At 41.7% G+C, this 26,812-nt stretch overlaps 1 protein-coding gene across 1 annotated transcript in view; it reads right to left on the bottom strand.

The window, feature by feature from the left end:
- LOC145394191 (UPF0389 protein CG9231) overlaps nt 1–26,812 on the bottom strand; it is an 87,217-nt gene that overhangs the window by 11,117 nt on the left and 49,288 nt on the right. The window contains exon 2 of the mRNA XM_080268175.1: nt 5,196–5,289. Coding sequence (XP_080124301.1) covers nt 5,196–5,289 — 94 coding nt within the window. The remainder of the gene's footprint in view (nt 1–5,195; nt 5,290–26,812) is intronic.

A 26,812-nucleotide genomic window follows, 5' to 3' on the forward strand; every position in this document is an offset into this window, starting at 1 on the left:
GCTGGGGAATGGCTGGGAGAAGGAGGGAGGTGAGAAGACAGGAAGAAATCAGTAGGACAGAAGTTGTGGAAGCAATGAAGAAAGTTAAATCGAGGAAAGCCCCAGGAATTGATGGAGTGTGTGGTGAAATGCTGAAGCATGGGGGAGAGATAGTAGTAGAATGGATGTGGAAGATGTGCAGATTGGCCTGGGAGGAAGGTAGAGTCCCGGAGGACTGGAAGTCAGGTATAATTATTCCCTTGTACAAAGGAAAAGGGGAAAAAGAAGTGTGTGGTAATCATAGGGGCATTTGTCTTCTTAGTATAATAGGAAAAGTGTATGGTAGGATACTTATAGACAGAGTTAGAGAAAGAACAGAGAAATTAGTTGGAGAAGAACAGGAGGCTTTAGGAAGGGAAGAGGTTGTGTAGATCAGATATTCATTCTTAGATCTTTAGTGGAAAAGTTTCTAGAGAAGGGAAAGAAGTTGTATGCGGCTTTCATGGATTTGGAGAAAGCATATGACAGGGTGGATAGACAAGGATTGTGGAAAGTGTTAAGAATATATGGAGTAGATGGGAAGTTGTTGAATGCTGTGAAGAGTATGTACAATGGTGCGAAGGCTGCAGTGCGTGTGGATGGTGAACTAAGTGAATTTTTCTCTTTGAAAGTTGGTTTGAAACAGGGATGTGTCATGTCTCCATGGTTGTTCAATCTGTACATGGATGGGGTAATAAAAGAGGTACAAGGTAGGGTAGTGGATGCTGGAGTGGCCCTGGTGAGAGAGGATAGTGTTTGGAAACTCCCTGTACTGTTGTTTGCAGATGATACTGTGTTGTTGAGTGAAGACGAAGGGGAGCTGCAAGGCTTGATGGATGAGTTTGGGAGAGTGTGTAAGAAATGGAACCTAAAGGTGAATGTAGGGAAGAGTAAAGTGATGGTCTTTGAGAGAGGTGAAGTTAGTGAATGTACAGCGAGGTTGGATGGTGAGGAATTGGAAAATGTGAGTAAGTTTAAGTATTTGGGTAGTGTGATGAGTAAGGATGGAGGTTTGGAGGGTGAAGTGCTTGAAAGGGTACAGCAGGGAAGAAAGGTTGCTGGTTCCTTGAAAGCAGTGATAAGAAACAGGGAAGTGAGCATGGAAGTGAAAAAGTTACTACATGACAGTATTGATACCAACTCTAATGTACGGTAGTGAAGCTTGAACATTGTTGGAAGGACACAAGTCAATAGTGAGAGCAGTGGAATGAGTTATTTAAGAGGAGCCTGTGGAGTCACGTGGAGAGACAGGCTGACGAATGAGGATATAAAGGAGCGTTGTGGTGTGGATGTGGATGTGATAGGAAGCGTTATGAGGAACACACTGAGGTGGTTTGGCCATATGGAGAGGATGGAGGGTGAAAGACTGACGAAGAGAGTGTATGTGAGTGAGGTGGAGGGGGGAAGAGGGAGGGGGAGGCCGAGGATGAGATGGAGGGATGGGGTGGAGAGGTATATGAGAGAGGGGGGTGTGAGTTGGGAGCAGGGCAGTGAAATGGAGGGGGACAGGGCGACTTGGAGGCGATTTGCTTGTGGCCACCCCAAACGGGATTGAGGCGTCTGGCAATAGATAGATAGATATACATATATAGTAAAAATCCTGTCTTTCGGTAACCAACGTCTCGGAAAATCTGAATTTACAGCAGTTTTAAGAAATAGTCCCATTCCAAGAGTTTTCTGGCTTCTGGGCACATTTTCTTACACGTATTGGTATGTGGCAGTTTAGAAAAGAACGCCGTGTTTTCAGCCATCTTCTGTAGTGATGTCACAGACCTTACTCCTCCCATAAGGCTCACTGGCTAGCTACCAGTGCTCTTGGGTGAGATGGTATGAGTGGTGTGTATGAGTCTTTGTGATGTCACAGACTTTACTCCTCCCATAAGGCTTACTAGCTAGCAACCAGCACTCTTGGGTGAGACAGTATGAGTGGTGTGTACGTGTTTAACGTGTATTTGGCCGTGACCTCTTCCTGTGAGCGGTCACTTAAAATTGTGGTGAACTCATGGTGAACTTTGTCTTGCCTTTACTCTGTTTTTTCGGGTGCTTAGCGTTGGAATAAGGCTTCAACAAAAAGGACAGCTTTCTTCTGAGATGAAGAAATGCATGTGTAAGTTGCTTTGTATTTCACGAAAGCTATAATTACTGAAAAAATTGGAAACTGGTGTTGCAAGAATGAAATTAATGAAGAGTTCAATGTGAGCTCTCCTATAATTTATGATATAAAGAAACAAGTGTAACCTCTACAGGCTTGTGTCAAAAGGTTCGAGTGGCTCATCGATCGAATGAAAAGTTACAAAAAAGCCTAAGCTGACTGAGCTTGACGAAGTGTTATACAAGTGGTTTGCGGTGCAGCGCTCAGAAGGGAAACCTGTGTCAGGCCCAGTGATAACAGAGGAGGCCAAGATGCTTTATGAGAGCCATGTGCCTTCTCAGACGGTTGCTTTAGGAATTTCAAGCAACAGCATGGCATCAGGCAGCTGGATGTTAGCACGAAACCCAGCCTGCTGATGCTGCCAAACATTACAGCCAAAAATTCTCTGAGCTAATCAGAGAGCGTGGATTACTGCAGTGCCAAAATTTATAATGCAGATGAGACCAGCCAATTTTTCAAGAGTATGCCTGAGAGAACTTTGGCTTGGGCTGGTGAAAAGACTGCAAATGGCTTCAAATGTAACAAGGAGCGCCTAACAGTGCTGATGTGTGCAAATGCTTCAGGTACACAGAAGTTAAAACTGTTCATTATTGGCAAATACAAGGTTAGGTAATTTTTTTTCCTATCATAAAAAAAAAAAAAAAACATACGTTGCTTACTGAATATTTACAGTAACGTGTACGGTTGACCCAAAAAAAACACTAGAATGCATTCACTGTTCATTTGTAGGACCAGAATCAAGCTCACAACTTGCAGTCCCAACCCAGATCATCCATACATATGCATAAATACACCATTTGTTCCTTATTGAATATACACGCTAGAATGCATTCATTCTCCGTTTGCAGGCCCAAAATCAAGCTCTCATTTGCAGTCCCAACCCAGATCATCCATACACACACTTCATATGCATAAATACACCATATGATCCTTACTGAATATTTACAGTATTGCGTATGGTTGACAAAACACACACACACACTAGAATGCGTTCTCTCTTCATTTGCAGGCCCAGAATCAAGCTCACACTTGCAGTCCAAACCCAGATCATCCGTACATACATTTCACATGCATAAATACACCATATATTGCTTATTGAATACAGTATTGCATATCAGTGAAAAAAAAACACACACACACACTAGAATGCATTCATTTTTCGTTTGCATGCCCATAATCAAGCTCACACTTGCAGTCCCAAACCAGATCATCCATACATACACTTCATATGCATAAAAACACCTTGGTTAGAGTTACTTTGTGTTTTCTATAAATAAAAGCACAAAAAACACACTGTGTATTCTTTATTTATTACTTAGTTTGCAGTGCGAGACGTGGACCTTGTAAGAGGGGAACAAGTCAAGAGTGAGAGCAGTGGAAATGAGTTACTTGAGAGGAGCATGTGGAGTGACATGGAGGAACAGGTTGACAAATGAAGAACTGAAGGAACGTTGTGGGGTGGATGTGGTTGAGAAGATTAGGAGAAATATACTGAGGTGGTTTGGACATGTGGAGAGAATGGAGAATGAAAGACTGACTAAGAGGGTGTATGCAGCCGAGGTGGAGGGAGGGAGAGGGAGGGGCAGACTGAGGATGAGGTGGAGGGATGGAGTTGAGAGGTATATGTGGGAGGGAGGGGTGAGTTGGGGGGAGGGTAGTCAAATGGTGGGTGACAGAGCGACTTGGAGGCATTTTGTCTGTGGCCACCCTTTTCGGGATTAGGGCGTCGGGCTAAAGATAGATAGATAGACAAGAATATATTGGTTTCCACATAATAATATAGACGATATCAGTGTTGTTTCACTCACAGAATACATCATCATACCGCACCTTCCTTGGCAACGTTACCTCCTTATCACTTCTGCTTGTTTCTTCCTCAGGCGCTATGTAATCTTTGTCCTCCACATCGTCATTGACTGGGGAATCACTCTCATGTGTGAAGGCATCGAGGGTGGCTTGAATTTCGTCATCAGAGAGACCGCGGCGCAACATGTCTTTACTGGCTCGGTCACTGCTAACAGGTGAGTTGCCGAGACAATGGTGTGCAGGGGTCACAAGAGGACGGGGAGTGGCGGCGGGTAGAGGAAGGTCTCCTGCATAAGCCCACCAAAAACTGCCCGCGAAACTTGAAAAATGTGCAAATGACGGACCTCGCAATTGCAGAACTTACATCGTCGGGTCTCAGCATGAAAAAAGGTTGACGTACCCACACTTTTACGGGATGCAGCGGGTTAACGCACATGAAAGCACTACCAATGAATATCATACCCTTTCAGGATCCCTTTTGGATGTTTCAGAATGCTGTCAACAGTGTGGTCAAATCAGGGATTTGTTGGGGTCACCATGTGAACCTGTGAATGTGATGGGCCGATCGTCTGTACACATGTATGTACAAGGTATAACTTTACTCCCTGGAATCAAATCATTGGTGACGATGCTCAGTTTCCTATTGAGAAGATAGTGTATAAGGTCCTTTCCTGTTTTGGCTAGTGTGTACTATAATGTTTATCATAGTCTATGCTATTCAGAGTGTATTTAATTAATTTTGAGTGTTCTTATTCTAACCATTATTAATGACTGGGAAATCTTTTGTAAAAAATGTGATTGGTCAAATTGTAGTTATGTTACTAATTGGAAATGTAATGATTTCCTGCTTTCATGAAGGATATATAGGTGCACTGATCAACTCTTTAATAATTCGCTTGTTTTTTGGACCATAATTGTTTGCTAATACATGATGTGCTGTTGATCATGTTAAGGTTTATTATTGCTTGAAATCCTGTATGTGTAACTGGATACTGTGGTCAATAAATACTTACTATGGATATACAGTATGTAACATGCCTGGTTACCTATAGACATAAAATATTCTTAACCCTTGTGGTGCTGTAGACCTTATTTGAGCCACAATTTATGCTGGTTATAAAACAATGACTCAGGGGAAGTTAACAACTTATATACAAAGAATCAGCCTTGCAGGGGTTAAATGAGCATACACACGGCAGTAAGTTTAAAGAAAACATACCTTACTAAATCAGGAACTTCAGACACAGTCTTATATTTTCCTCCCCACACCAGCAAGTACTTCTCCAGACGGTTAACCTTATGGTCTGTCAGTCCTGAAAGGTTATTTAATCCTTTAATATTTCATCAGACAGCCCAACAGACTACTTTACACACTACTGTATAAAATCATTACTGGATTTTCCAAATAAAACAACTATCACTGAAAAAATACAGTTATGAATATAATCATGTAACTGTGAAATCATATGAAGAATGCTAGCACTTCATGACATCTTCACATTAGTGCAGTGCCTGATAAGCTACACCATGCATCCCATAGGCTCCCTTACAAATTAACCATTCCAGCTGAAGCATATCATACTGATGTTAAATGACAACATCAACCAGAAACTTCATAACTTTGTTGCTGTTGTTATTGCTGAATAGCCCCAGTCTGTCTGGCTGAGCAGACTCATCAACCACAGACAAGCAACCATCCCTGCAGAGTCATCCTATGCAGTGAACCGATATTCCCTTGTGTCAGACAGTGCCTCACCACTGCGAGACACTGGGAAGTATGAAGGTTTAGTTCTCGGATTTGCATCTCCACCCCTTTTCCTTTGTACAAGGGAATAATTATACCTAACTTCCAGTCCTCCAGGACTTTACCTTCCTCCCTCATTTGAGCCACAATTTATGCCAATCTGCACATCTTCCACATCCATTTTACTACTATCTCTCCCCTATGCTTCAGCATTTCACCACACACTCCATCAATTCCTGGGGCTTTCCCCAATTTGACTTTCTTCACTGCTTCCACAACTTCTATCCTACTGATTCTTCCTGTCTTCTCACCTCCCTCCTTCTCCCAGCCTTTCCCCAGCCACTTATACTCACATTATTTCCAATCTCTATGTTCAACAATTCCTTAAAGTGTTCTCTCCATCTGCTCACTTTTTCTTCCTTCTCCACTAGTAATCTACCATTTTTACCTTTCACTCCCCTACTAACTTCACTACCACCCTGTCTTACTCTCTTTACCTCTTTCCAGAACATTTTCTTACAGTCCCTCCACTTTACACTCAAATTCCTTCCAAATTCCTCATCCACTCTCTTCTTACTCTCTCTTACTAATCTTTTCACCTGTCTCAAATCAAAATTAAAAAATTCAAATCGGGTGCCAAATGTGTCAAAGTGCCGAGTGGTGTGGTGATGGAAGTTTCATGGAAGGAAGCTTCTGTATACAGTAAGACCTCACTATAAGAGACTAATTGGGGCCCAAACCAATCCGAAAAATGTGAAATTCCAATAAAAGCGACATCCGGACTTCCCCCTGGTAATCCAGACTTTTTCCGATATATCAGACATTAGTCCGGATGGCATCAATGGTTTTTAAACTGTTTTGACTACCATTGCGGTACTGTACTGTGTTATAACTTCACTATATTAATCAAATGGTATAATATATATTATAATACTGTACTGTAAAGTGATAAACATGTCTTTTATTTACCGTATTGTGGTTAACATAGCTGAAGTGGTCAGGCAGCATGGACTGCTTCTGGCTTTATCGGACTTTTTCCGATACAGTATATAGGAATTTAGTCCGGTAGCTCCTTGAGTCTGATAAAAGTGAATTCCGGTCTATTGAAGTCCATTATATCGTGGGTTTACTGTACTTTGAAAAACTGGTGCATTTCATTGAACAAAATACTCATTACAATGGGGCTGAGGTGATCAATTTCCATATCTTGTGAAACGAATTCTACAAGAAACATGCGCAGGCTGTTAGGCAGGTAAATCCACTGATGATGACCCAAGACCAGCTACCCACACTCCAAAGAAGGCATCTTATGGAACCCTAGATGAAGCAGGTAGTCCTGAACCGATGCTCGAGAACGATGAGTGAAAATGACAAACAAAGTGAAGTATAGTGTGCTGTAGGCTTAAGGAATTTCCCACAGTAATATATATTAAGTTTTTGTGCATTTACAATACGTGCATATTATTTTTAACCCTGGACTTACTCTAATTGGATTTACCTGCCTGCAACTGCTGCTTTCAACACTATGCATTACTGGTGAGTTAAACAACCCATAACAACTTACAGTTCGTGTCTTCAGTAATACATTATTAAGTAAAAACTTTGTGTAATATGTAATGTTAATATGTGCCATATTGTATTATGAATGAAAAGTGAAATTTTAGTTTAAACATGAAATTGTCTTAGGGATCCCACCCCAAAATCCGAAAAATCTGATAATCCAAATGATGCTTGGTCCACTGCCATTCTGATTAATGAGCTTTTACTGTATACAGTAAAAGTCCTATTATTCGGCAGCTGATTATTCGGTAGATCCGACATTTCGGCAGTTTTGAGAAATAGTCCCATTTACGAAAATCTTTGATTGTTCGGCAGATGTCCGGAATCATCTCAGCAGTCCAGGAAGTGTTATCTGTGACTTGTAGGCCAAATGTTTCATTACGCTTCTGAATGTTCACTAATTTCTATATTTTTTCAGACTCAGGTATAGTATTGTATTGATTACAATATTGGATAGTATCATACAGTACAGTAACCACCCCCTCCAAATTAGCGAGGGTTACGTTCCAAGCCCCCACGCTAATTCTTGAAATTCGTTCATTCTTGACGCCTTCCTGAAAGTGTCATTTACTGGTAACTGCATAGTCCATGAACCACTGATACTGTAATGCATTACCCATAAATAATGGTGCTTGTTAAATCAGTTTCCCCGTTGTTTTTAGCTGTACAGCTGTGACAGCTCTAGTATTTTTATTCCTCACCATAATGGTGGAAGGGACTGTCCTGTTTAACTAAACCTAATCTAACCGAGTTTAACTGTACCTAATAATTTAACCATACCTAACCTAACCTAAAGTCAGAAAAATACTTAAAAATAAACTGGAGGAATATGAATTGCTAAAGTCTCTCTGATGAAAGTTAAACGTACATTTAGCGCTCATTCTTTTGTTCGTTTTTGTGTTTAATGTGAAAAAGAGAGTATTGATGCAAACAGTAATATACCCCATTAATCCCTTAATAACCTCCGGCACTGAACAACCCTTTACAGTACTGATGTCAGTGATATCAAGTTAGTGTGAGCTATAAAGAAAATTGAACAATTATGGGGAGGGAACGAAGGTCACTGATACGTTTACACGACTCTACGCTAAGATTCCAAGCAGTCAGGTGGTCAGTTATACTCAGATATTTTCGCCCATTTGGTAAATGCCCCGTAACTTTATAAATTTTCCCGTGACTCACAGTGAATCATAGCATGGGTTTGGGAAGCTAAATAACATATTGCTAGGTGAGCCAGACGATTATCTTCACGTCTTTAAGAAAAACAAGTTGATAGAAGAAGGGAAGAAACTTACTCTACATACTCAGAGAGGGATTAAATTTCTTCCATTTTCTTAAAGATGTGAAGATAATTGTCTGGCGCACCTAACAATGTGTTATTTAGCTTCCTAAACCCATGCTATGATTCACGGGAGAAGTTACAAAGTTACGGTGCATTTATCAAATGAGCGAAAACATCTGAGATTAACCGACCCTCTAACTGCTTGGAATCGTATCGTAGAGTCGTGTAAACATACCAGTGACCTTCGTTCCCTTCCCATAACTGTTCTTAGTTTTTTACTGTAATGGGTTGTTCAATGCCGGAGGTTATTAAGGGATTAATGGAATACATTACTGTTACCATTAATACTCTCCCTTTCCCATGTAAACAATAAAAACGAACAAAAGAATGACTGCTAAATGTACGATTAACTTTCATGAGAAAGACTTTAACAATTCATATTCCTTCACTTTATTTTATGCAATTTTCCGACTATTTTATTTTGTGTTTGGAGAAAATACTGTATACAGGACTCACTCCAAACATATTTGTAATAATATAAGTAGTGATGAGTTCACCAATACAAGTGATGTACTGAGCTGGTAGGTAATATTACGTATCATTTCGGCCATCCAGGAAGTGTTATCAGACTTGTATGCCTACTGTGTCATTACACTTGTATATGTTCACTAATTTATATATATATTTCAGATTCAGGTATAGTACTGTATTGATTGCAGTATTGTACAGTATATAGTACTCTCTCCAAACAGTTGTAATACCATAAGTGGTGATGACAGTGTTCACCAATATAGTTAAGGTACTGAGTGGGTAGGTTTTTTATTATTCGGTAAATCCAATATCTCGGCATCAACCCGGTCCCATAGATGCCAAATAATGGGACTTTTACTGTATATCTTTATTCCACTCATTTTTAATGTTTCCGTAAAGGCTGCGACATGTGATGCTGTTCTTCACAGGTTGCTAGGCAGGACTGAACATCACCACCTGCATCCTTGATCCACTTGAGGCCACTTCCTTGATCACGTGAGCATACATGACACAATACATGTCACTAACGGTACAACTTCTTTATATTTTTATCTTTTCTTTACTTAAATTAATCTTTAATGGCAAAATTTTGATGTAAAAACAAATGCCATTAAGTTTTATTTGAATTACTTTCCAACATTTATTGTCATAAGTCTGAATCACAGCAAAAAAGCTGTTGTAACTCAGATTCCCTCCTCCCAACACAAGGTAGTCATTTCTGTTAGTCACCATGTGAGTTTATATTGCATTATTATTACCTTCATTTTTGTACAGTGCTAAATATGCCTAATAATGCACAGTGAGTGTGCATGAATGTGTTTTGGGGTGATAAAGCAGCTTTCAATATGGCTATTTCAAGATCCCCCCCACCCATTAGTCATATTATAATGAGTCTTATGTTACCACTTATGCAGCCTATCAAACTCCCCAATTAACTGTATAAATGGCAAGCCCTCTATAGTCACTCCTTGTTCTTTCCTCCTCTTTTCTTTCAAGTTTCTCCTTCTGTCCACCCTGTTTCCTCTTTTCATCCCTTCTGTTCAGCCTGCTAACTCTAGAATGAGTTAGCCACTCCTTCTTTGGCTCTGATATCTCTGCTCCTTCAGAGCCCAGAAAGTAGCTTCCCAGATGCTGTTTAATGTTCTTTGTTCATACAGCCTTTTTTCTCTTTCTTTCTCTATTGGGGGGTAGGGGCAGTGACAGTTTACCTTTCATTCTAATTTTTGCTTGCCTTTTTATATATTATGTGGTAATATGCCTTGCTGTGATACCCTTATATTTCTTGTGTTGAAACCAGAGGGGGTGGACATTTTCATCCCACGGCATCCACCCGCATCCTGGCCCCTGTTTTGGGACATCACTTTCTGTCATCACAAGGGGTGCCAAGTTGATCGATGGTGGACAAATGCTTTATGCTGCAGCTCGAGATGGAGTGATGACCGATCCAAATGCCTCTTGCCCTGTGTCCTGCAGGTCCCCAATCTTGTTTCATTGGCATCTTGCAGTGCTGACATCCTATCAAAACCTAAGTTCCTCTGACTAGTGCTGTCAAGGTGGCATCATGGTAGATGGAAAACTCTATCTAGGACTACTGTGAACACCAAGACTTACAGATGATGCTTCAATGTTCAGACTCACTTCAGACGCCTTACTTCTCGGAGGCCACTCCAGGACTAGGGGGTTCACTCAGCCAGAGCTCCCAGAGATGCATCCAAGAATATGTACACCTTTGTTTCAATATTGATAATGTGAAGGATGTCATCACAAGAAAGGAGGCGGGAGTCAATGTCAACTGGCAGAGACAATGGGGAGAGGGAGGAGGAGGAGGAAGCACAGAGTGAATGCACAGCAGCCATACTGGTATATGTCACTGTACAAGACCTTCGAATGTTGTTGCAAACGGGGCCAACTCCTGGGATTTTCCTGCACTCTGATTTTTTTCCCGTGCATTTACCAGGCAAGGTCAAAGTTCATCTTTCAACACAATATATACAATAGATGTTTACTGCAAATCAGTCCCACATAAACTGAATGTCTACTGTACAGCTCTGTGGGACATACCTTGAACCAGAGTTTTATATACTGTAATGGTAAATTTTCAAATGTACCTGTACACAGCTTTATCTAATTTTTTGTACATTTATCACAAAAATTTCAGACATTTTTACTATGGTTTATTTAAGTCATTATCTAGTCATAAATCATACTGTCATGCTTATTTCCAACCCTGACTCAACCACTACTTCTAACATTTGCATACACTGCCTTCACCAACCCAACAATAAATTCCTCAGTTTCCAACCTTCTCACTGCCCACCTTACCAATTCCCTCTGGTCAATGTAAAAAGCTTTTCCCAGGTCAACATAACCACAGTACAATCTCTAATCCTCAGCCATGTACTTCAGCAAGCTTGTTTTCATCTTAGTTTTTAAATGCTCCAACATGCTTGCATGTGTCAGCCTTGGCAGCCTAATGGCAGCTCTCCATGTTGCTCTCTATTCAGTCCCTTTTATCTCCAAGGTCACACTCTATGACCTAATTCCAAGCCTTTTTCAGTCTGCCTCTCCCACCTCCACCTTCAACTTTCACACCTCTCACTTTCTGCACCTAGTTATCATCCTCCATCCTCTCCAAATGCCCATCCCTTCTCATCACATCAGTGCATTCAAGTCCCATCCTTCCTCTCCACTCTTCATTCATGACTGTAATCCCCCAGGCCTGTCTGTCTAGGATGTACAGGTACTACACATCCATGTGATCATTCTATCTCTATACGTTTAAGCCTGAGAATATCCTTCACCTTTAGTGCACAATATCACTACCATACAGCATTGCACTCTTTAACACATGCTGCATTTAAAGGACCCCTAGGTACAGAGGGAGAGCCCTCTCAATATCAGGTGAGGAAACCATCAACTCCCTTAATTTCTTCTTTCTAACTACTCCCTACACTTGCTACTGAGATTGCTCCAGCCCCACCTCAAGACATATTATTGCCCCCATATAACAAAACTCTTCCACACACTCAAGAGATTCTCCAGCAAGATTGCCTTCAACTCTTCCACATACTCAACTAACCCTCCATCACGACTGCCTTTCAACTCTTCCAGACACTCAGGAGACTCTCCAGCAAGATTGCCATTCTCACCTCCCTCCATCTGTATGCTTTCCTTTACATGAAATCAACATTATTTCTCAGCCAACCTCTAACACCACTACATCTCTTATGCACCCATTAACACAAACACTGCAAAAATTGGAGTTATTTCCCACATCCTTGTAGCAGATTGCACATCCACACACTCCTGCTATGACACCTGCTCTAGATATCATTACTTTGTTTTATCCACATTTACATATACTCTCAAACCACTGTACCCCATTCTATCTCTCCAGTTACTATATCTTTCCTCCACCTCCCTCTCATTCTCCCCAGTCAACACCAACTCAGCAGCATATAATACCTCCCACTTGAACCTGGTTCTGAAGTCATGTGAGAGCAAGTGCCATAATAAGCAATATGGGACTTACAAATGACCCGTGATGCACATTAATATGCATGGAAAATTAATCATTCAAACCTACATTCACTCTCACCTGGATGCATGCACCCTCACACATTGCTATAACCACTCTAAGCATCTGCTCCTCAGTCCCATGCTTTCTCATTGCTCACTTTACCACGTCCCAGAGCATTCTGTCAAATGCCCTCTCCAAATCAGCAATGACAAAGCACAACTCTCTTCCTTAATATATGTTTCTCCTGAAGATGTTGGACAACTGAATACCATATTACATCAGTGCTCCCTTTGTCTGGCATCAACCCAAACTGTATCTCATCAATATTCACCTTTTCCCTTATCATAAATTCCAGGACTCTCTCCATTACCTTCATTATCTGATCCAAAAGACCTGTGCCTCAATAATTTCTCTTTCCAAGACCTCACCCTTCCCGTTATACACATTTACAATCATGCTATTCAACCAGTCACCTGGAACACATTCATATATATTAAATCAGTAACTAAACTCACTCCTATACTTCCAGAGACCTTCAACATCTCAGGATACAGCACAAGCACATCCGCAGCCTTCCCAAACAGCAGTATCTCAATTGCCTTCCCCATGGTACCAATATCAACCAAAGGCCAAGGGCCAAACACCGGATCTGCCATTTGCATACTGTTGTCGTTGCATGCTCTGTTGACAGGTAATAAGCATTTTGCAGCAGTTAATGCAAATGATTAACATGGATTAAGATGTTATGCACAGATCATTGATTATTGAGTTATATTTACCGCTAATTAACGTGTGTGGTGCTGCGTGGTCATAGTAAACACATGGTGAGAGGAGTTATTAAAGGTGAGATAAGGGGGGCAAGACTGAACGTACACTCACGACAAGGAGTTGCTTATACCGCAGAGGTGTAGGGAGAGAAGTCAGTCTGGTGATTGAGTCTGGAGTGTCAACACATACAGGTGCAAGCTGGCGTGGTTAGGACAGTGAAGTTACTATGAGTAACAATAACAACTGTGCCTCGTGATGCCATACACCCTCACCACGTAAGCTGTCCTATCATAAGTGTGGTAACACTAAGTGTTTATGGAAGGATGTAGCCTAGTTGTGGCATACATATGTATGTATGTATACATATATAAATAAATATATATATATATATATATATACAGTAATCCCTCATTATACGATGGGGTTCCGTTCCTGAAAACCCTATCGTAAAGGAATCCATCATATAGCAATCCCATTATAACATGGAGTCAATGGGGATACGTTCCCAGACGTGCCTAAACTCTCACATACACACACCTTAGCACTCGCATACATGAAATATCCTTATGTTTAAACATTTAAAGTAGCACATTAATAGTGAATAAAGAGAAAAAAACATGAAAACTACAGTATACAGTAGTTCTTACCTTTACTGAAGCAAGCAAGGGTTGTTTATGTGGTTCCTAGACAATTCGCCATGAAGTCGACAATTCGCCATCATAATATGGACGTTCCCCGTCAGGACAATTCGCCATCATAATATGGACGTTCCCCATCAGGACAATTCCCCGTCATTCTATAAATATACTTATTACTGATTAACTGATACTTTAATAACTAATTTTCAAGGGGATCTATCAAAGTCTATTTTCATTCAATAGCGTTGGCTTTGGATTTCATTTGTAAGTTGCACTTTTAGACAATTTGCTTTTTTAGTTAGTTCTTTTTACGGGGTGGGGCACTAACCCACCACCAACCCTTTTAGTCGCCTCGTACGACAAGCAGGGATACTGGGGGAGTATTCTTGAAAACCCCCCTACCCCCAGGGGGGTAGATGTGGATGTGGTTGAAAAGATTAGGAGAAATACACTGAGGTGGTTTGGACATGTGGAGAGGATGGAGAATGAAAGACTGACTAAGAGGGTGTATGTAGGTGAGGTGGAGGGAGGGAGAGGGAGGGGTAGACCGAGGATGAGGTGGAGGGATGGAGTTGAGAGGTATATGAGGGAGGGGGGGGTGAGTTGGGGGGAGGGGAGTCAAATGGTGGGTGACAGAGTGACTTGGAGGCGTTTTGTCTGCGGCCACCCTTTGCGGGATTAGGGCGTCGGGCTATAGATAGATAGATAGACTTTTAGACAATATTTAACTTGTTTCTACCTTGCTGTAGTTGACTTTGAATTATGCTCTAGCATCACCCACAGCTGTTTTCATTAATTTCCATTGGTACTAAAACATCCTGGGTATATTTTAAAATGACTTTGAAGAGGTACAAGTACAGTACTAAAAAACTAGTGTACAATACTTCCTAAATAAACTGATATGAAAATAAACAACAGGGAATCATCCTGATGACGAAAAGTCCCGATGGCAAATTGTCTTGTTATTGTTGTGATGGCGAATTGACTTGATGGCGAATTGTCCTGAAACATTTATATGGACGTAATATGATGATTATTCGTATAATTCCAAAGTATGTTGATCGTTCACTTAAGGTAATTAGGCATTTATATAAATGCCAATGTCTCGTATGTAGCCTTATGCTAAGATAAAGGAATGATCATAAATCAGCTGATTCACGTTTCAATATATTATTATTTTTTCATTTAATGCCCATGATTTGATGCCATATTTTACATTTGCTATATAAACAATAAACCACCATCACTTTCATAACTTACATAATTCAAAAACTAGTGTACTTGCTAAATAAACTGATACGTAAATAAATGACAGGGAATCGTCCTGATGGCGAATTGTCCCGACTCGGCCTCACAGTCACAGCCCTCACTCATCAATGTCAGAACTGGCTGGCTGGGCAGGGCTGGCTGGCTGGGCAGAGCTAGCTAATGAGGCTGGATCGGTAGACAAGTGTGTGTGGTCCAATGCCAACAGTGTGAGGATGTTTTTGTTGCGTTTGCACATTTGCTGTTCAGAGCCGCGAATGATCCATCATTGTAGCAAATTGTTCCCATTGTATAGTGGGCATAGGGTACTAAAATTTTGACATTGTATAAGTGAAATATCGTATAAAGAGGCATCGTATAATGCGGGATTACTGAATATATATATATATATATATATATATATATATATATATATATATGAGGCATCTATTGGCAGAGTGATGTATGCGCCAAAATGGCCGATGGTGAGTTACTCCCTCCAATATGTAGGAGGAGCCTTCTAGATCCTCGCTGTATAAAGCTACATACAAATAGAACCCTTATGGCTGGCTGGCAGGTGGGCAAGAATCGCGTGTTTTAGGCTTTTAAAACCCATAGAGGAAGTCTGCTCCCACATGGCAGAAGGACGTATGGGCCACGAACAGCTAGCCATTGGGAGGCCACGTCTCAGTACTAGCCTCCAGCCTAAACCAGTCCCCCACCAGTGTCCCCCTAAACCTCGCACGTGGTTGATGGGCTGCACTGTCCTCTGCCCATTTTGAGTGCTTTGAGTGCTTTTAATTAAAAGTGTGTGGTGAAATGCTGAAGTATGGGGGAGAGATAGTAGTAGAATGGATGTGGAAAATGTGCAGATTGGCATGGGAGGAAGGTAGAGTCCTGAAGGATTGGAAGTCAGGTATAATTATTCCCTTGTACAAAGGAAAAGGGGAAAAAGAAGTGTGTGAGAGTCATAGGGGCATGTCTTAGTATAACAGGAAAAGTGTATGGTAGGATACTTATTGACAGAGTTAGAGAAAGAACAGAGGAATTAGTTGGAGAAGAACAGGGAGGCTTTAGGAAGGGAAGAGGTTGTGTAGATCAGATATTCATTCTTAGATCTTAAGTGGAAAATTTCTAGAGAAGGGAAAGAAGTTGTATGCGGCTTTCATGGATTTGGAGAAAGCATATGACAGGGTGGACAGACAAGGATAGTGGAAAGTACAGTATTAATAATATATGGAATAGATGGGAAGTTGTTGAATGCTGTGAAGAGTATGTATGATGGTGCTAAGAATGCAGTGCGTGTGGATGGTGCACCGAGTGAATTTTTCTCTTTGAAGGTTGGGTTGAAACAGGGATGTGTCATGTCTCCATGGTTGTTCAATCTGTACATGGATGGGGTAATAAAAGAGGTACAAGGTAGGGTAGTGGATGTTGGAGTGGCCCTGGTGAGAGAGGATAGTGTTTGGAAACTCCCTGTACTGCTGTTTGCAGATGATACTGTGTTGTTGAGTGAAGACAAAGGAGAGCGGCAAGGCTTGGTGGATGAGTTTGGGAGAGTGTGTAAGAAAGGGAATCTAAAGATGAATGTAGGGAAGAGTAAAGTGATGGTCTTTGAGAGAGGTGAAGTCAGTGAATGTACAGCGAGGTTGGATGGTGAGGAATTGGAAAATGTGAGTACATTTAAGTACTTGGGTAGTGTGATGAGTAAGGATGGAGGTTTGGAGGGTGAAGTGCTTGAAAGGGTACAGCAGGGAAGCAAGGTTGCTGGTTCCTTGAAAGCAGTGATAAGAAGCAGGGAAGTGAGCATGGAAGTGAAAAAGTTACTGCATGACAGTATTGTGATACCAACTCTAACGTATGGAAGTGAAGCTTGGACGTTGCTGGAAGGACACAAGTCAAGAGTGAGAGCAGTGGAAATGAGTTATTTAAGAGGAGCCTGTGGAGTCACATAGAGAGACAGGCTGACAAATGAGAACATCAAGGAGTGTTGTGGTGTGGATGTGGATGTGATACGAAGCGTTATGAGGAATACACTGAGGTGATTTGGGCATGTGGAGAGGATGGAGGGTGAAAGACTGACGAAGAGAGTGTATGTGAGTGAGGTGGAGGGGGTAAGAGGGAGGGGGAGGCCGAGGATGAGATGGAGGGATGGGGTGGAGAGGTATATGAGAGAGGGGGGTTTGAGTTGGGAGCGGGGCAATGAAATGGAGGGGGACAGGGCGACGTGGAGGTGATTTGTTTGTAGCCACCCCGAACAGGATTGAGGCATCTGGCAATAGATAGATAGATAGATAGACAATATAAAAATGAATCAAAAATCAAGTAATTGCATTATTAATATAAAAATTTCACAATTTATTAATTTTTGTTTATTTTTATTTGGATCACATAATTATAACCTGTGTTAATATTTTGTGTGTGACCCCAATGCAGGAGTGTGCATTTGTGTGTTTGTTTGTTTGTTTGTTTTTTCTAAACAATATGAATTGGAGCTGATGGGGGACGTGGAAGGTGTGTGCAGGATATTTACTGAAGAAATATGTGCAGCATGTGATGTGGTGTATGGGAGGAAGAGAAGACGGAGGGGGTGCAAGGAACGGCGTGGTGGACTGAAGAGGTCAGACAGGCTGTGGCACAAAAGAAGAAAGCATACAATGAATGGATGAGAAATAGGGGCGTGGAAGAAATTGAGAGGAGGAAGAGAGAGTTATATGTAGAAAGAAAGAGGTCAAAAGATCAGCAAGAGAGAGTAAGAAGAGAGTGGATGAGGAATTTGGAAGGAATTTGAGTGTAATGTGGAGGGACTGTATGAAAATGTTCTGGAGAGAGGTGAAGAGAGTAAGACAGGGTGGAAGTGAGGTTAGCAGGGGAGTGAAAGATAAAAATTGTAGATTACTAGTGGAGTCACATGGAGGGACAAGCTGACGAATGAGGATATAAAGGAACGTTGTGGTGTGGATGTGGATGTGATAGGAAGCGTTATGAGGAACACACCGAGGTGGTTTGGCCATGTGGAGAGGAGGGAGGGTGAAAGACTGACGAAGAGAGTGTATGTGAGTGAGGTGGAAGGGGGAAGAGGGAGGGGGAAGTCGAGGATGAGATGGAGGGATGGGGTGGAAAGGTATATGAGAGAGGGGGGTATGAGCTGGGAGCAGGGCAGTGATATGGCGGGGGACAGGGCAACATGGAGGTGATTTGTTTGTGGCCACCCCAAACGGGATTGAGGCATCTGGCAAAAGATAGATAGATAGACTAGTGGAGAAGGGAGAAAAAGTAAGCAGATGGAGAGAACACTTTAAGGATTTGTTGAACATACAGGATGGAAGTAATGTGAGTATAAGTGGCTGGGGAATGGCTGGGAGAAGGAGGGAGGTGAGAAGACAGGAAGAAATCAGTAGGATAGAAGTTCTGGAAGCAATGAAGAAAGTTAAATTGGGGAAAGCCCCAGGAATTGATGGAGTGTGTGGTGAAATGCTGAAGCATGGGGGAGAGATAGTAGTAGAATGGATGTGGAAAATGTGCAGATTGGCCTGGGAGGAAAGTAGAGTCCCGGAGGATTGGAAGTCAGGTATAATTATTCCCTTGTACAAAAGAAAAGGAGAAAAAGAGGTGTGTGGTAATCATAGGGGCATTTGTCTTCTTAGTATAATAGGAAAAGTGTATGGTAGGATACTTATTGACAGAGTTAGAGAAAGAACAGAGGAATTAGTTGGAGAAGAACAGGGAGGCTTTAGGAAGGGAAGAGGTTGTGTAGATCAGATATTCATACTTAGATCTTTAGTGGAAAAGTTTCCAGAGAAGAGAAAGAAGTTGTATGCGGCTTTCAAGGATTTGGAGAAAGCATATGACAGGGTGGATAGATAAGGATTGTGGAAAGTATTAAGAATATATGGAGTAGATTGGAAGTTGTTGAATGCTGTGAAGAGTATGTATGATGGTGCTAAAGCTGCAGTGTGTGTAGATGGTGAACTAAGTGAATTTTTCTCTTTGAAGGTTGGGTTGAAACAGGGATGTGTCATGTCTCCATGGTTGTTCAATCTGTACATGGATGGGGTAATAAAAGAGGTACAGGGTAGGGTAGTGGATGTTGGGTGGCCCTAGTGAGAGAGGATAGTGTTTGGAAACTCCCTGTACTGTTGTTTGCAGATGATACTGTGTTGTTGAGTGAAGACGAAGGGGAGCTGCAAGGCTTGGTGGATGAGTTTGGGAAAGTGTGTAAGAAACGAATCTAAAGGTGAATGTAGGGAAGAGTAAAGTGATGGTCTTTAAGAGAGGTGAAATCAGTGAATGTACAGCGAGGTTGGATGGTGAGGAATTGGAAAATGTGAGTACGTTTAAGTACTTGGGTAGTGTGATGAGTAAGGATGGATGTTTGGAGGGTGAAGTGCTTGAAAGGGTACAGCAGGGAAGAAAGGCTCCTGGTTCTTTGAAAGTAGTGATAAGAAACAGGGAAGTGAGCATGGAAGTGAAAAAGTTACTACATGACAGTATTGTGATACCAACTCTAACGTATGGAAGTGAAGCTTGGACGTTGTTGGAGGGACACAAGTCAAGAGTGAGAGCAGTGGAAATGAGTTATTTAAGAGGAGCCTGTGGAGTCACATGGAGAGACAGGCTGACGAATGAGGATATAAAGGAGCGTTGTGGTGTGGGTGTGGATGTGGATGTGATAGGAAGCGTTATGAGGAACACACTGAGGTGGTTTGGCCATGTGGAGAGGAGGGAGGGTGAAAGACTGACGAAGAGAGTGTATGTGAGTGAGGTGGAGGGGGGAAGAGGGAGGGGGAGGCCGAGGATGAGATGGAGGGATGGGATGGAGACGTATATGAGAGAGGGGGGTGTGAGTTGGGAGCAGGGGAGTGAAATGGCGGGGGACAGGGCAAGTTTGTGGCCACCCCAAACAGGATTGAGGCATCTGGCAATAGATAGATAGGATTCATTAAATTGCATTTTTTGAGAGCATTACACTGATATAAAACAACATTAGTTTTTTCTTTATACCTTTTATGTACACATTCTTCAAATTAAATTTTAAGCTTCAGTTACTCGAAAGTAACCCCCTGGTGCATACATCACTCTGCCGACAGATGCCTCATATATATATATATATATATATATATATATATATATATATATATATAGATAGATATAGATATAGATATAGTTATATATAAAATTTCTCAAAGTTAGCATAAGTGTTTTGCCTCTAGCCTAGCACCTCGCCTTGATGGACTTTTGTTTTGTGATATTGATTTACAATGCAGATACATTTTTTTTGTACTTAAAATAAGTATTTATGCAAAACAGAAGTCTGTCAAGGTGTTCTGGTGATCTGAAGGGGAAATATCTGCTAACATTGGCCAACCACTAATCTGCTGATCAAGATACAATCATCGAATGTGATCTCGATCTTGGAGAGAATCGGCAATTTCAATTGGAAAATATTTTAAACTTTATCACCATATAGGTTTGCATACCTAATTATTTGAAATTCAGTGAAAAGTTTGTGCTTAATGTAATTATTAATAGAAAATCAGGATTCAATGTGAAAATGTCCTAAAGTTAGCTGAAGTGTTTTGCCTCTAGCCTAACAACTCACCTTGATGGACTTTTGTTTTGGATAAATATCGATTTACAATTTAGATACCTTTTTTTAAAAGTCAAAATAAATATTTAAGCAAAACAGAAGTCTGTCAAGGTGTGCTAACAATCTGAATGGGAAATATCTGCTAACATTGGCCAACCACTCATCAGCTGACAGATATATAAACACTGACGATGTGAAGGGGAAATATCTGCTAACATTCGTGCATTTTAGCTCTGAAACCTAATTTTCAAATTAAGTTATATTAAGTAAAATTTTTAAAGTAGATTTCAGATAAATAGGTGTGTATGAGCCACTGTGGCAAAAAAAAAATATATATTTTCCAGTGGAAAGTGCTGATTCGGTATTTAGTCACGCCAAGTTGGGTGAACAAGTGAGTAGGAATGGATCCCGTCGACTTTGTATGAAAAAATATTTTTTTTTATTACTTATGAATATTACTGTGTCCATGCCTTCAACTTTACCGTGTTATGCAAGAAACTATGTAGAGTGGCATTTAAGAAAGGTAAGAGGCAATTGGGATATTACCACGAGTTAGGAGCTGGTAGCGTGAAGCAGGTTGGTGGCCAATATACGTTTCATGTACAGTATGAAAATAATTTCTTGTGTGTTACAAATGGCCTTCATCGAGTCAAAAGCTTGCAAAAATTATACTGTGTTGTGCAGCAGGTGAAACAACTAGCCATGGTGAGGCAGAAGATCGAGCTGGCTGGATGAATTTTGTGAGGAGATATGCATGATCAGGGATTTTTGGCACCCCTTTTTAACGTGGCAGCGTCTGGATTGACTCTGTCGGATACGATATGTGAAACTACAGAACGTGGTGAATGTTTTTGGCGTACCCGATAGAGCCAGGATTCTGGGGGCTTGAATGATGAGTGAATGGAAGCGTGGCCCATTGGATTGGGCAATTTTGGGCTGTCTGGACACTGCTACTCCTCATCCTGCCCTTGGGTGGGAAAGGAGGTCTGGATGATGATGATGATGATGTTGTGCAGCAGAGTGCTTATAGTTTTATAGGAGAGATAATGGTCGGACTTTTCTTAAGTATCCCGGACTTGTAGGGGCATTTGTCTGGCATTTGATAATATTGTCCGGCCTCAGCCTGTGTCCGGGAAATCCGAAATCCGGGAAATAGGGGTTCACCAAATCAAGGGTCGAGTGTGTGTGTGTGTGTGTGTGTGTGTGTGTGTGTGTGTGTGTGTGTGTGTGTGTACTGTATGTATGTATATATATATATACACTAATAAAAACAATTAAGGGAACAAGATTTTGATTTGTGATATTTCCGAATCTATGCTTTGTTTGGGTTCAGAAATAGTGTTGTGAGCTGAGCAATGACTGAGGAACCGAATACATCTGTGTGAGTTGAGTTGTCCTTTCTGAGTATGTCAATAAAAATGGGAGTGTCACCCTACCCCTATATAAAGAGTGAAAATTTCATTTTTCATTGAGTAGAATTGGTCAAAATCAGCATCAACATGAGGTGTTTCTGGCTTTGGGCGATTTTGTTGTGTTTCCCTGTCATCACTGAGTGTGTGCGGCAGTATTTGTCCATAGTTGAGGTGGCTCAAGCATTACAGATGCTTGAGGAAGGACACACCCAAAGAAGGGTTGCCCAAGGCCTTGGAGTGTCTCCTAGCATCATCAACCGGCTCTGGAGACGATACCAAGATGACGGGCTGTACACCAGAAGACCTGGGCAAGGTCGCAGACGCATGACATCCGCAAGACAAGACCGCTACCTGCGAGTGCTGGCCACCCGGAATCAACAGAGTACTGCCCGGGCACTGCAAAATGACTTCCAACGGGCAACTGGGGTCCGTGTCTCAAACCAGACTGTGCGCAACCGGCTTCACGAGGACGGCCTTCGGGCTAGACGACCTGTTGTGGCCCCAGTTTTGACCCCAGCTCACCGAAGAGCACGTCTGGAGTTCGTCCGAGATCACGTACAGTGGCAGTTACGCCACTGGACCCCAGTACTGTTCTCAGATGACCAACGACCGCCGTATCAGTGTGTGGAGACGTGCTGGAGTGCGGTACGCACTGTGCAACATTCTGGAACATGACCAGTATGGTGGTGGTTCCGTAATGGTCTGAGGGGGCATATGCATTGAGGGATGCACAGACCTCATTGTGCTGAATGGCAGTACCCTGACAGCTGCACGATATGTGGAACAGATACTGGATCCTGTGGTAAGGTCTTCTGCTGGAGCTGTGAGAGAGGAGTTCCTTTTGATGCAGGACAATGCTCGCTCTCACACTGCACGTGTCTCGATGAACTTCCTCCAGGAGCAAGGGATCGCCATAATGGAATGGCCAGCATGCACATGAGACCTCAATCCCATCGAGCATGTCTAGGACATGCTGGCACGGAGGGTACATGCTCGCCAACCTCGGCATGATAGCGTTCCAGCACTTACCGAGGCTTTGGTGGCAGAGTGGGAGAACATCCCACAGGACGCCATACGACACGTGATTCGGAGCATGACTCGTCGTTGTCGGGAGTGCATCCAAGCAAGAGGAGGTTACACTCATTATTAGAGACTTCAGAACCAGTTTTTAAGACAATTCTGAGACATTCCGTGTCTTGTTCATTTCTGTTTTGGGGGTTATCTGGTACTCGCTTGTTCCAACAATAAAGGTCTCGTTTTGATTCCTTGCTGAACATTGCCTTTCATTGCTAACATATCAGGGAATACCCATAAGCAATTCTGAACCTAAACAAAGCATAGATTCTGAAATATCACAAATCAAAATCTTGTTCCCTTAATTGTTTTGAGTACTGTATGTATATATGTATATATATATTATCTATTCTATCTATCTATCTATTGCCAGACGCCATAATCCCGGACGGGGTGGCCATTTGACTCTTGAGTTATTTGTTTTACAGGGAAGGGCACTAACCCTCCACCAACCCACCTGACACGTAGCGAGCACATATGGTTTGATTATATGATTACCACCCAGCGCTGTAAATGGTTTCTTATATATATATATATATATATATATATATATATATATATATATATATACATACACAGTAGAACCTCGGACCTCGAACACAATCCGTTCTGGAAGGCTGTTCCAGGACCGAATTGGTCGAGGACCGAACTAATTTTCCCCATAAGAAATAATGTAAATCATTTTAATCCGTTCCAAGACCCCAGATGCTTACCTATTTAATTTTTTTTTTGTTATTTCATACATAAAATTGCATGGTTAAACAGTAAATAAGACATAGAAAGTAAAACAATACATAAAATATTGCACAAGAAGACTAAACTGAACTAAATTCGATGTTATTTACCTTCTTGGTGGCGAGTTTCTGGCGCACGTAGATGGTGGTGAGGGAGGGAAAGGGAGGATGGAACTTATTGCTTGGAAGGGGAGTCCCCTTCCATAAAAACTTGGGGTAACTGGCCTTCGGGTGTTCTCTCTCTTTCGACTCTCTTGGGTTTGGGTAACTCTGCTTCAGGATTTTCTTTTCTTTTACTGCCTTTGACCAGAAACCTGTCCAATGTGATTTGTTTTTGCCTATGTTTTAACACTTTACGGAAGTGACTCATGAGAGTGTCACTGAAAAGGTTTAGTGTTCCGTTGGCTTCACCTTTATCAGGGTAATATTTTTCCATAAAACTTCGAAGATCACCCCACTTTCCACACATTTCTTGGATCAATGAAGTTGATGCATCCTCCCTTGCATCCTCTTCCCCTGAAGACATTTCCTCCACCAAAGTCTTCGTCTGCTCATTTTGGAGGTGTACGAGTTCTTCGGTGGTAAGCTCAGCACAATGTTCCTCCAAAAGCTCTTCCACATCATCATTGTCCATCTCCAAGCCCATACTTTTGGCCCAGAGACACAATATCCTCAAGAACTGTATCATCACCAATATCCTCAGCAACTCCAGCACTCGTACCTGTAGCTTCAGCAGCCTGGAAGCCTTCAAAGTCTCTCTCTGTAACACAATCTGGCCACAGTTTCCTCTATGCTGAGTTCATTGTTCTATAACTCACTTCGTTCCAGGCTTGATCAACAAGATTTATGCAACGAAGGATGTTGTAGTGATTTTTCCAGAAGTCTCTGAGGGTCAATTCCATGTCATTGGTCACTTCAAAACACCTTTGAAACAGGAATTTTGTATACAGCTTCTTGAAGTTTGAAATCACTTGCTGGTCCATGGGTTGGATTAAAGGTGTTGTGTTAGGGAGCAGGAACTTTACTTTGATGAAATCAAACTCTGCACCTAAGTCATCCTCCAAACCTGGAGGGTGAGCAGGAGCATTGTCCATCAGAAGAAGGCATTTCAAAGGCAAATTTTTTTCTTGCAAATATTTTTTAACACTGGGTGCAAACACTTCGACAATCCAGTCAGTAAAATATTGCCTGGTCAGCCAAGCCTTGGGATTAGACCTCCACATAACAGCCAAATTACTCTTCATAACACTGTTTGCTTTGAAAGCCCTCGGATTCTCTGAATGATACACCAGCAGTGGTTTGACCTTCAAATCACCGCTTGCATTGCCACAAAGCAAGAGTGTGAATCTATCCTTCATTGGCTTGTGTCCTGGCAGTGTTTTTTCTTCACAAGTAATGTAGGTCCTTTGGGGCATTTTTTTCCAAAATAACCCAGTTTCATCGCAACTGAACGCTTGTTGCGGAACATAACCCTCAGCCTTGACATAATTGCTAAACCTGACCTCAAATTTCTCGGCCGCTTTTTGGTCTGCACTCGCCACCTCTCCATGACGAACCACACTGTGTATGCCACTTCTCCTTTTGAACTTTTCAAACCACCCTCTGCTTGCTTTAAAATCAAAAGTTTCAACACTGGTATCAGGGCTTTCCTTTACAAGGTGACTGTATATTTCTCTTGCCTTTTCACAAATTATATCCTCACTAACACTGTCTCCTGCTAACTGTTTCTCATTGATGAAGATAAGCAATAATTTTTCCACTTCTTCAATTATTTGTGGTCTTTGCTTAGAAACTAAAAACGATCCTTTGGCAACATTGGTTGCTCTAATAGCATCTTTGTTTTTCAGTATGGTACTAATGGCCGATTTGGCCATGCCATACTCTCTGGCCAGGTCAGACACTCGAACACCCTCCTCATACTTTGCGATTAATTCTTTCTTAAAATCTATTGTTTTCCGCACTACTTTCCTCTTTTTACTGCCAATAGCGGTACTGGATGAACTTGCTTTCTTTGGAGCCATTATTAGGGGCTAATACTGCACTGAATCATGAAAAATGTGAAGCACAGCAGGACGACCACGTTGATGAACAACAAAGGTGGATGCGTGACTATCGCTCGCCTTGTCGCTCGGGTCCTCCGTTGGCCAGCTTCCCTTCGTTCGGCTACGTTAGGGTTGGTCGAGGTCCGATATTTTGGTCGACCTCTAGAGCAAAAATTTCTTGAATTTTTTGGTCGAGGTCCGATTTCTTCGACATGTGAGACGTTCGAGGTACGAGGCTCAACTGTATATATATATATATATATATATATATATATATATATATATATACAGGTAACTCGCACGGAACACGATCTCACGGAACGCGCTCGCAATTATACACGGTAAGGGCTGGGATACATATAAGACAATGTAAGATTAAAAAACCATTATGAAAACTACAAATTAACGCAGAAGAGGCCTTTGAAAGATCAAATCCTCGAACGTCACTGCAGCGCGCGGTGTGTTTTGATTACGTGACGATCTAGGCAGGAAATTATTCAGTGAGTGAGACATTCCCGAGTACAGTAGCACAGTATTTGTAAGTTAAATATTTACAGTACTGTGCTGTTCTGGTAAGTTTATGTGCAACTTAAGGTACTATTAAATAACGTTAAAGCAAGAAATAAAGTCTTATAACCAGTTTACCTGATAGGCGTCAGAATATTGCCTTTTTTATTTGTTCGTTTTTTCCACAAT

Source organism: Coenobita brevimanus, chromosome 26 (assembly GCF_032717465.1).
Source record: "Coenobita brevimanus isolate Jiangsu-jjx chromosome 26, ASM3271746v2, whole genome shotgun sequence".
Taxonomy (NCBI): Eukaryota; Metazoa; Arthropoda; class Malacostraca; order Decapoda; family Coenobitidae; genus Coenobita; species Coenobita brevimanus.